At 40.9% G+C, this 12,669-nt stretch overlaps 1 protein-coding gene across 2 annotated transcripts in view; it reads right to left on the minus strand.

Annotated features, from left to right (window-relative positions):
• The window catches only part of itga3b (integrin, alpha 3b), a 29,056-nt gene extending 18,260 nt beyond the window's left edge, over positions 1-10,796 (minus strand). The window contains exon 1 of one of the 2 annotated variants that reach the window (XM_026178915.2): positions 10,390-10,779. In XM_026178915.2, coding sequence (XP_026034700.2) covers positions 10,390-10,565 — 176 coding nt within the window. In that variant the 5' untranslated portion in view covers positions 10,566-10,779. Of the gene's footprint in view, positions 1-10,389 lie in introns of both variants that reach the window. The other variant, XM_080305566.1, reaches the window with a different exon arrangement.
• Positions 10,797-12,669: the final 1,873 nt, after the last annotated feature.

Here is a 12,669-nt window from a genome sequence, read left to right on the forward strand (position 1 = left end):
TCTCCTGACTGAAGTTTGGCCCGTGTATAGCATCCCGCTATGCGATTGCATTTGTCTCTAACCACCAGAATCCGTCACGTTAACTTTTAATGAGTGGAAAAAAAGTTGGCGTTCATCCTCCAGCTTCACTGTGCTAATGTTATGCTAACATAGCTGTGTCGCTAGCAATCACGTAGCACAACATTATATACCAGGTAGTCCAACTTCAGTAACCCTGCAAACACCACTGCTGTTTAGTTTTCTGTCTTCATTTATGTTGGAAGTGGTAGCAGAGCTGTACGTTTTAATTAGTTTCAAAAATCTCTCAGTCAGAAAATGGTATGAAATGTTTAGGTGTAAACTACCGAGCTAACTTCCTGTTAACTTCTAACTCCGTTAAATTTAATAAATTCTGTTTTCATGGATGCCTGGATGTTAAACTTAATTGTTACACCCGATAAAGCAGCAACGCTGATGATTTAATTAAAGATGAAAGAATTTAGATCATTTTTGACTCTTAGTGTTCGTTTGACTTTGGGACCTGAAGTGGACGGAGTTTTGGACCCAGATTACTCTGCGAAGCTCCTCACTATGGCAGCCGTAATGCTCTGACAATCCATCAAGCAGTGCGGCTTACCAAAGTTGTACTAAAACATTTTTTAACAGATTTCTGCACGCCAAAATCGGTTCGAGGTCAGTAAGCACAACCAGAATTCATATATAAGGCACACACTCGATTTTTGAGAAAATTAAAGGATTTTAAGTGTGCCTTATAGTTTGGAAAATACGTTATACAGAAGAAAAGAATATATCGTGATATATATCGTTACCGCACATGCTTCAAATTATATCGCAATATGAATTTTAGGCCATATCACCCAGCCCTACACCCAGCTAAGGTGAGACTTAGTTAGGCTGCATTCTTGACAACAGGACTAAAAATCTTAGAAGAAGACAGTTTGATGGACTACTGTATATTTGTGTCAGCCATTAAGTTAAACAAACAGTGGTTCATTTATCTAGTCATGTTAGCCGGCACTGCCTCAGAAAAGCCTCTGACTTGAGCAAGAACAGATAGTGGGAAAAGTCTCTCAACAAATGAGGGGAGCTGCAAGGGAAAGGGCTGATTGTAAGCAAATGTCAGAGTCAACACAAACAACTTCTCTTGCAGTTAATTAAAATTAAGCCACGCTCACCTATAATCTTTACCCCCCACATGTCTATTTGCTGCTAAGATAACACCAACAACAGTGAAACCAGGAAATCCAACTTAATTAAACCCTTTTTGGGATGACATTTCCTTTCCAACTCACAGGATTTTGAGAGATTATCAAGACGAGACAAAGCGCGAGTTAGTCACGTTTACAGTCAAACAGGCGTCTCATTAAGAATACACACATCTTCACGTCGATCAAGTCGGAGCCGTTATGAGACATGGGATACAGGTGTTTAACGGGCAAATTTGTATTTGTTTCCCCTTAAAGGCCTTTATCTTATATGTGAAGAACAGGAAACATTTAAAAGTGGGTGAGGGAGAGAAACTGTCACAAAGAGATTCAGATGGCGGAAGGAAAGGTGAGCGACACGAAGCAAAGTGGGAAACTTTCTGCCTCAAGCCTGCTGTTTAATAAATTGTGCCTGCAGAGTGTATGCTGTGGTGTTACAGCTGCCTGTAACATGCGTGATTGATTGCCCTCCGGATATAGCTTAAGGCAACCTGTCTGTCACAGGATTTGAATGCAGCCCTTTTAATAATATTAAAAGTAAACCATGTGCCACCGATGACATGTCAAGTTTGCATAAGTGATACTGATTTTGCACAGCAAACTGAAATTAGCTAAAAAAAAGAGAAGCTATGGGGTGATTGTAGCTCAGTCACCAGTCTGCTTGCCAAAAATCCTCGGGCAAGATACTAACCCCAAGTTGAATGTGTGTAAATGTAAGAGTAGAAGCACTTCCAAAGAAAAGAAAGAACTGCTTTTGTGAATGGGTGTGAGTGAGTGCTCAGAGTAGAAAAGCACTATATAAGAACCAGTCCATTTCAATTGTCATGACACCAGGTAAAGATTATACTATTTCATAATATTATTGTACGTAAAATTATACAGTAGCCACAGCAAAACAGTAGTTTTATGAAATATGTTACTGTTGACCTGGACCAGCACAGCCATTTTTCACACCAGTGCTGTCTGTGGATCGGGGTACAGTATGGTGACACCACACTGTCTCACTCTAACTGCAACACAAGGTGGGTCACTAAATTACCCAAAATGCACAAGCAAAGAAAAATGCAATAAAATATTATTAATCCTCACCCTTTATCTTAAAAACACAACATCAGACACACATATATACAAAAAAACCTGCATGGTCTCATCTACTGCATCCTCATTGTTTTTCAAGGAAACACTGCCACTTCTACTAAAGAAGAAAATAAATACAGATCATGCTAAATAGTGACTCAGTTTGCAGACTGAATTAAGCCTAACAATGAGAAGAGACTAGACGTGAGATCTTTTTATGATTTTCTAATGACATAATGACTTCAGTAGACGATGAGAATCTCTGATCCACCTCTCCCACCAGTCATGAACAAAAACCCTGAAAATTCCCCCCCAACAGAGAGTGGGCACTCCACCCTTTTCTGGCTGATGACTTGGAGGTGCTAATTCTTATCCCAGCTACTGCACACTTGACTTGTAGAAGCACATCATCTGTGATACATACAGCACGTCATAACCTGTTTGTGACTGACAAAGATGACAAGGGATGAATCATGGCAGCTTTCAAGAAAATGAAGGTGAATGCTGAATGCCGCATATTCCAGGAAAAATGAACAAATTCTTTTTTCTTTTTTGTGAAAGGCAAGCCAGTGTGCTTCCTTTGTGGTGAGGTGCTGGCAATAATGAAAAGGGCAAAGGTTGAGCGCTGCTACAGTTTTGAAACATGCTAAACTTGATGAGTAGAGAGGAGAAATGCACTCGTAACTCAAAATGAATCTTCATCTTTTTGAGTTTGAGTGCTCAAAAAGCATCTTTCACACAACAACAGACTGACAGCGAGAATATTACGTGTGCAGGTTTTGTGGTGAGTGCAATTTATAGCCAAGAAGTTGAAATCTAATGGGGCTAAGTAACACAGTAGCTATAGACCTTTTTGTTGGTCTTTCGTTTTTGCATCCCTCGGTATGTGTTCATAATAGTGTGGCCCTCAGACAACTATATAAAAATTTAAATGGCCCTTCACATGAAAAAACAAAACCCAACAATCAAACACATGGAGAGTGAAGTAGAAAACACACAGTGCAACATAGGAAGCCCATCAGCCCATTGGGAACGTTACTTTAAAGTGCAGACTTCACAAAGGCCTGAAATAATTATCCACTGCCAAAAACACACAGCACTTGCAAATTCAGCATTCTAACACAAAGGTAGAGAAGAAACCCAGAGTCAGAGGGAAGTGGAATGTGAGTGGCTCCTGCCACAGCCAATCAGCGTGCAGCCTTTATTCCTACCTGTACCTGTGTCTACTGAGCTGTGCCAGTATATGCACATAATTTAGCCTATACTTTATAGTCAGTGCTAATTATAAAACAAAGCATTTCAGTCTTTTCAACATTCATGCTGAAAGACTTTCTTCATCGAGTAATTTAATGCCTTAGGAAACGAATAAATGTGTAATAAATTACTTCTTTGAGTAATTACTCAAACAATGAGTAGCTGTGATGAATCCAGGTCACTGTACTTTCAGGAAACAAAGAAACTACATGAGGCGGTGAGCACACACTTCGCTTTCATATCATTCACAGTAAGCACGCCTAGTTCTTAACACACTTAAAGAACATTTGCCTGCATTTACAGAACAAAGTCGATGACTCATCTCTGGTCAAACAGTGATGAAAGAGTGTGCATGAAGTAGAAAACATGGCTCACACAGACTCACCTTCACTTTGCATCTCAGGATTTTCATATATTTATGTCAGGGCAATTTGGATATATATATATATGTTAATGCCAGCATGAACAATAACAGCAAACTACAAAAGCCTAAGCCTTACAACTATCATAATGTCAAATTATCTACTTTAAAGATTTACATTCTTGCAATATGGACTAGACTAAGATTAAATGTCTCTCTATAATGACAAGCATCACTGTTAGTGCATTTAAATGTTTATACAAAAGGGAGAAATGTAGGAATACACTGCAAACCACTTTCACACATAGCAGACTGCTGATAAACTTTGTTCTCTTTTTTTCACCAGGATACTTTTTTAGTGGAAATTAAGTGCAGACGAAAGAAGAGATGACAACAATGTCATACAGTTGAATAAAGAAAAAAGAAAGGACTCCGCACCTGTAGACAGGCACCCACACTAACAGGGTATCTCAGCTGGACAAACATCCTGTTTGAAAACCACCATCTGTCTTTGGTGAAACAGTAACAGGAGACCAAACTAATTTAGAGGCAGCTCAACAAATTAAACATGGCAGGACATCCCCTTGATGATAAAGAAACTCACTTTTTATTGGCAACAAGTGAAACCTAGTCTGAAGCGGGCAAAGAAAGTTCAGCTTGTGGTTGCAGGTTTGTCTCCTGTCACTGGATGAATAATATCGTCAAGTACTGCTGCAGGGTGTAGCCCCCCCTTCCACACACACACACACACACACACACACACACACACACACACACACACACACGTGTATTTATATCCTTGTGGGGACATCTCGTTGACATAATGCTTTCCCTAGCCACTTACCCTAACCCTAACCATCAAAAATGAATGCCCAACCGTGACCCTTACCCTAAACCTAACCATAACCTAATTGTAACCCTGACACTAAAACCACATTTTGAGTCTCAAAAATGCTTTCAAACTGTTTGTCCTATACTTGTGTTTGTCCCCACAAGTATAGTAAACTACCAATTTTTGGTCCCCATGAAGATGTTAATACCCGTCCACACACACACACATAACTGACAGAGAAATATACCGATCAGGCAAAACATTGTGACCACCGACAGTTAAAGGTAAATAACTGATCTTCTCTTCATCATAGTATCCGTCAGTAGGTAAGATATATTAGGGATTAACTGAACATTTTGTCCTTAAATAGAAATGTGTTAAAAGCAGGAAAAATGGACAAACGTGGGGATTTGAGTGAGTTTGACAAGTGCCAAATTTTGAAGAGCCTGGCCTGTGTTGTCTGATCCAACAGATGAGCTACAGTAGCTCAGATTGATTCAAAAAGTGCATCACGGTTTGTTGTGTATAGGGCTGCATAGTCACAGACCAGTCAGGGTGCCTATGCTGACTCCTGTCCACCACCTAAAGCACCAACAATGGGCACGCAAGCAAGAGAACTGCAACACACAGTAATGGTCCAGTGACCTGGTCTTATGCATCACATTTTCTTTTACATCAATTGGATGACCGAGTTTGTGCGCATCGCTTAACTGTATAACACCTGGCACCAGGTTGCACTATGGGAAGAAACAAGCTAACAGAGCAGGCTTGCCCAAAGCAGTTTGATGCTTTGGGCAATGTAACATCCTTGGCATGTACCATCTAAATGGACTGGTTCTTATATAGTGCTGTTCCATCCTATCAGAGCACTCAAAGTGCTTCACACAACTTACCTCATTCACCCAGCCCTTTTTTCTATGCTCTAAGTGCTTTCTATTTAACATTCACACACATTCACACTCCAATGTCCAAAAGCCACCCCATGGTCTACAATAATACCTAAGCATTGTTGTAGACCATGTACAACCTTTCATGGAAACTGAATGCTGTGAAGGCTGTGGCCTCTTCAGCAGGCCTCAAAGCAAAAATGGTTCAGAAATGGTTTGAGTAGCACAACAATGAGTTTAAAGTGTTGACTTGGCCTCCAAATTCCCCAGATATCAATCCAATCACCCATCTGTGGGATGTGCTGGACACCTTGCAAAACTGCTGCTAACATCTTGGTGCCAGATACCACACTACACCTTGAAGGGTCAAGTGGAGTCCACAACTTGATAGGTCAGGGCTGTTTTGGCACCAACACAATATGAAGCAGGGGTCATAACGTTATGCCTGAACGGTGTACATACAAATGTATACATGTAAACAGGAATACACATACCGCTGGACTAAACCTGACCACATGCTTCTCAGTGACGCCATACCTCAGTAGTGAACCATGAAGCCAGAAATCACAAGAGGCTCACAGTATTAGTAACAGTATTACTATTAAAATGTTGTCCATTGCTGTATGTAAAAGAAGAGAAGTAGCTGTGGGAGACACAGATGGACAGTCAGCCACACAGCTGTAACAGAGCTGACAGCAACCCATGTTGGCGTGCATGTTCAGTGCCAAGTTTCTCTCAGATATTACTCAGCTTATATAAAAGAAGTGCAGGTGTGCATGAAACATCTGCCTTTACCTGCTAATGCCTGGAAATTTTCCAACGCCAGATTTTTTTTATCTCTCTTTGTTTACATATTCATTTCATACATCTATTTATTTATAAATATTTATTTAGCCTTTTATCAGTAATAAGCGTTGGAACATCCTATATTTATACCAGCACTTATTTGTATTTTACGGACGCACAACAAGTTGCAGCACACGCACACTTCCTAAAAAAAATACCAAGTGTAATCCAATACTTGTGGATCATTTCTCTCTTCAAAGGTGAAAAATGGCATGAAGACAGAGAGGTACTGGAGCATATGGGTTTTTCAAGCTACAGGTAGCTCCCAGTAGCCTGGAGGCTAGCTTCTTTTCTGTGCAGCTGAGGGCATTTATGCAACCGGGGGAGGAAAGAGGGAGGGGATCTCTTACACTTTTGTTAAGATAAAAACAGTCCTCACTGCAGGTATTTCTAATGAAAGCGCCACCATAACCAATCTGCTCTGTGGAGATTAGCAGGAACCCCGAGCCGTGCTGGGATCCATTTCAACATGTTTTTAGAAGCCGTTTTTGTGCTGCTACACAGAATGCAACTCATGTCATTACCAGCTGATTGGATACAGCGAATAACTGCGTTAAGATCAGGGCCCGTAACCATGGTAAAGGGATTTTATACCAACAGCCGTCGCTCAGCATAAAATCACTTTAACCCCATTTTAACCTACTTTTTACTCCAAATTTCTATTTGATCTTCTATTTGAAAAAGATTCTGTGTCAGTGTAAAACCTACTGGCTTGCATGGGATAGACATGAAAGTGTTGCATCGAGGCATGACACTAGCCCTTTGATAGACCTCGTTCAATGACAAAGACCACTATCACATATGTATTAGCAGGAATGTTGGATTACAGTCACGTTTACGGCCCACAGACTTCTATCACTGATCAGTCCAGTGAACAGTTCTATTGACTGTATAAGGCCCTTACAGAGCTTACAACCCATTGCACAATACTGTACTGGAGCACGTAAACGACACAAAAAGCTGTGATAAAAGATTGAAAAAGTAAAATCACCGGGGTGCTTTGAGAAACAGGGTTTGCCAGAAAAGTTTACTTCTATCGAAACATATGACGAAAGGTGACGTATGTTCCTGTGCATGTTCTAACTGAACATCAGATGTGTGTACAGTGGGTGGACCAGTTTAATTTTCACCTCGCAGCAGAAAGGGGAAGGCCCCGTCAAATTAAATCGTTGACTTTCATAGCCTCTGGCTGCTGCAGTCAGACAGGGATGATCCTCGATCCCAGCCACGTCAACTCTGGCGTATTCATCAGTCAAAAGAATGTGTTATTTTTTCAGCTTTCATCTGTAAAATGAAGCAGTTTTTGGATCAGTTTGAGTCAAATATTTGGAGTTTTTATGTGTATTCTCTCTTGGATAATCATTCGCCCTCCTGTCTTGTCTCAACCTGAAACCTGGCAGGTTGTAACTGTGCAGAGAAGAGTAATACATTCCTAAAATACCATAAGGTCAGGGGACTGGAAGAGCCAATAGGTGGCCAGCTGACTGCCCTGTTTCCCCCCCTTCCCTGAAACAACAGAGAAAAAAAAAAAAGACCTTCTCGGGGAAAAAAATCTCTCTGAGACCTTAAATGGGTGATCCAAACAGATAGGGGGAGTGGGGAGGTGAATAGTTGGTACAAATTGGCCTCAGGTAGTTCTTGGATTATTTGGGTAAAGCCCATCCCCAACAAGAAGCAATGCTGATCTACTAATTGGATGTGCAACCCATATTCAAAATATATTGTTGAAATTCAGCTCAGCAACCATTTAGTGTAACTGGATAATAACCTGCATCTTAGAAGGTTTCAATTAAAAACAACAACAACAAACAAACTCTTTATTCCAGAAATGGGAGTGGAAGTCATTTGACTCGACTGGTATCCTGAACTCTGACTCACAAGGACAACAAAGAACAGTGTTCTTCTCTGTACATGTCATGACTGGTGCATACGTCTTGGCGTTTTTCAGATATTCACACTGCAGTTCCAGCCAGAGAAAATATGTCGCTAAAAGCTGTGGGGTTCATTGAGACAGATATGCAACCACAAAAGAAACTTATTTTAAAATCCCTTCCTCTAAGACATTGCAGACACCAGCACACTGTTATGTCTTTACAGAGTCATGCACTCTTATCGCCTATTGACTCGGCCAACTATTGTTTTGTGAGCGCCACTATCTCCAAACCACATATCAAAGCGGGTTTCACTTATGTCTCGTAAGATGAAATAGGTGACATCAACAGCATTGTGTTTTTCCCTGCAGATGTGTGCTACACTGCATGCCCACAACATGACATGCCCTGCTGTGTGATGTGAATCTTTAAGCAGAAGACGTATTTTCAGTGTGAGATTTAGGCTACAATTATATTAATATTGCAGTAACGTTAGTTTTTATGGGTTAAACAGAGCTAGCAGCATAGCTAACACTGGCCAATAACCAGCACATTTGGACTTAAGCTTGGCAGTACAGGAGTATGTTATTCAGGTAATTCATGCAGACATATATTTCTTCCCCTTTCCAGTTTTATGCAGAACCATCTAGGTTTATACTTACAGCTCAGACATGAGAGTGAGTTTGGTCTTCTAATCTAATCTGTCATTGCATGACTTGCAATGAGAAATAAACCTTATATCTAACTTCACTGATGAGAGCACAGAGGAAGTGGGCTCTGATCTGAAACGTTTCTTCATGCTTTACTCTTCAAAGCAGAACGACACTGATAACAGCACATTACAAACATGCTGTGTGATCATGGAAGCGGATGGATGAAGGGGCTGCTCTAATTGACCGAGTGAAATCCTATACTGCACAGTAACACAGTTTGAGGAGCTCTCATTAGAAATGCCACGAAGACAGCAAAGACGCGACATCCCTGAACTTCAACAGATACAAAAGCAGTCACTTCCTATGTAAATCCTTGCAAGTGCTCCACACTGGTGTTAAGCTGTGAAGTGTTACAGGCCAGTAAAAGCTTTAACAGGAAACAACCCCAAGTTCTCTCTAGCCGATAGCGGCAACAATAGTTCCACCCAAATTCCAAATACAGAGTGAGTAGATGTGCAAATGTTTACTTTACAAATATTTAATAACTGAATATAATACAGCCACCCACATCATGACTGAAAGTTCAATCACAATGCACTGAAATGCACATCAGGATAAAAATGCTCTTATTGTACCAGGACTGGCTTCCAAACTAGAAGCATACACGTGGTTTACAAACCAGGATTTATCTGTGTTCAGAGAACTGTGAATGCTGGTTAAAAACAAGTGTGTTTGTGAGTGTTTCCACCAACAGCTGGACCAGCAGCAGAAACTATTAAAAATAAATCTCATCTATTCACTTTAAACAATGCGATTTTCAGTTTCGTTCATTATTGTTGCAATAATGAATAAAAAAAGACAAACCGAGCAAGTAAGAAAAAAAACTGACAGTGAGATAAAACAAATTTGTGTAAAAGTCATGTAATATGGTGATCGTGTAAAAAAAGAAAGAAAAAAAAAACAACAGTTTTGCTTTCAAAACAGGTCACATCAGGCCGAACGTGTTATGAGACACGTTTTCTACACGTTGACAGTGCACGGCAAAGATTTACAACGCCGCCGGGTACGAACTTCGTCGAATTACTTCCAAAGAGCGTAGAGCACCTGTCCTATATTCTCACTGTACTAGAACAAATGTCTGGTTTGGTCTAACTAAATCTGCAGACGTGGTCTCCAGCAAGTTGTTTCTCTCACAGGTAGTATGTAAGTGGAGCAAAGAAACGCTCGACAGGTGACAATAAAGCGTCGTATCCTACTTTTGCGCAGTTAACCGTGCACAGTACGAGGTGAACAGAAAGTGCTGCTTTACCACGACTGTTTGCCTGCCGACATATTACCTCTAAATTAAAAAAAAAGAAAATATAAAGCAATTTCTGAAAAATGCATTATCCAACTATACTTACAGATACTGTCTGGAGCCCACCGTCTGCTCATGCAAAGCTACAGAGAACCCAAACAAGCTCCCCCTGGTTTTCCCCTCTTTGATCACAGGAAACCGTTCATCTATATTAAATCCAGTGCAAGTTTGCGTCCAGTGGCACACGGCCAAAACAGCGCAGAGTAAAAGTCTTTCAGACATGTTTCCGTTGTTTTCTCCCTTGTTAGGTGCACTCAGCTCTCGCAGGTCCACGATCAGCGAACGAGCATGGGGTCCGGGTGGCAACTCTGCCGCAATGAGCTCCAACAGGTAGGCTGCTGCTTCGCAGAGACCTGCCCATTAACAGCCCCTCTGTGCAAAGTCACTGCCTAGGTGTCGGCGCCTCATGCTCGCTCCGCTGCCCTGCCCCTAGCGGTGTCCCTCCCTTCCTGTCAGATCTCGACATCCTTCAGAAGCAAGTGCATTAACTACAGGGAGCTGCAGACTCTAGTGGTGTGCGATACAGCGAATTTTAATATCAATCCGAAACCAAGTAAATACATGGACCGTTTTGTTGATACCAATACCGATACTTGTAAAGGCAGCTTATACAGGGAGAAGCAGTGTGCTATGATTTATGAAATGTATCATCAATTTAGAAATCCTCTACACATTTTAATGACCGCGTGATCGGTGCGATTTTCATTTTCCACAATAATTAGTTGATACAACAAAACACACCTTTCAGCTTTTCGTCTCTTTTAATGTAATTTGAAGCTAATTTTTTTAGGAGACCTGAAATGTAGACGTGCCTATCTCTAAAGCACTTTATGTCAACTTCTGTTGTTTAAATGTGCTATAGGCTGTATAGGATTTTTTCATTGTGCACGTTTGAGGTATATTTTTTCATTGCCAAGAAAATTATTTAAATAAATCAGTGCAGTGGGGTGAATACTGAACTTGGGGAAGAGAAATAAAGTATCCTATCCTATCACACTAGTATTGATCCGATACCAGTACCAGCTTTGGTATCAATATATATTTGGACCTCTAGCAGACATTCTGTAACTGTGGTTAATGGTGTGAAAACCTCGTCTGTCACTATAACTACTTGTCACTCTTATAAACCTCCTGTTCCTGCTCTCTATCGCTCTGCTGGCTGGCACCGTACCGAAATGTCTGCTATTTTTGTTACCACACACACACACACACACACACACACACACACACACACACACACACACACACACACACACACACACACACACACACACACACACACACACACACACTGCTGCAGTGGCGAATGGTTTGCTTTAAAAGAAAAGGAAACGAAACTCAATATGAAAGGATTTCCGCTCGTAGCAGACAGCTAATTTGAATCAGGCATTTCACACATCAGGATTACTCTTGAATGCTCTGACTCTAAAAAAAAAAAGATATTTAACTTTTCCATATGCTTATCAACATCATGAAACCATCAGAGGAGTTTCTTCCAGCTAAATGATCTCTGTTTTAGTATTTTCAGTTTATATTTTGAGTATTTTTAATCTAAGAGTTGCATGATATACATGGCCTGCCCCTCACATGAGCACTCTTGTGACAGCCACCGTTTGCCTCACTCCACTGCCTATTGCTCAAACTTCTGGTGTCCAATGGGAAGTTTATTAAACCCTTAATCTCCTTAGTGAGTTCATGGAACAGGCCAGAGTTTTTAAAGCAGCCTTTCCTTCTCTCAAATCTCCCTCCACCCCAGTTCCTCTCAGGTTTTGTTTGTACTTGCTTCCTTTCTTTATCAAGAAACTGCAGCTCCATCTCCTCCCTATTTTCCTGTACTCCACAGCAATGTGCTATCTTTCATCATGTCTACTTTATTGGCTGACCACTGGCTAAAACCTGGCCTAGCTGACCTTCTCTAATTGATGGAGTAAGCTCCCACTCTCCCCCTTCATCCTTTAGGAGTTGCTCTCTCCCAGAAGTACTCTCTCCTTCATCCCCAGTGAAATAATGCCCCTTGGGGGGTTGTAGTTCACTGTGCACTTTTCACAGGCAAATTGCAAACACTTCATCTACTATTTTTAAAGAAAAAAGTGTGTCTCAGGTATTTAGTGCAGGTTTTTTAGTCATTGCAACTGCTCATAGGTCTTCAACATCACTGTTTGGATATACACAAGAAAAAGTGTGTTGGAAAACAAAGAGAACAACTGCAACGAGCAGGTTAAGTTGCACTCCACAGATTTTAGTGTAGCATGAAGTCTGCCCTGGAAATTGGTTGGAGGTCATGTGTCTGACACCCTATACTTTTCAATCAGTTGTAGTATAGCAG

This window comes from Astatotilapia calliptera, chromosome 8 (genome assembly GCF_964374335.1).
Source record: "Astatotilapia calliptera chromosome 8, fAstCal68.1, whole genome shotgun sequence".
Taxonomy (NCBI): Eukaryota; Metazoa; Chordata; class Actinopteri; order Cichliformes; family Cichlidae; genus Astatotilapia; species Astatotilapia calliptera.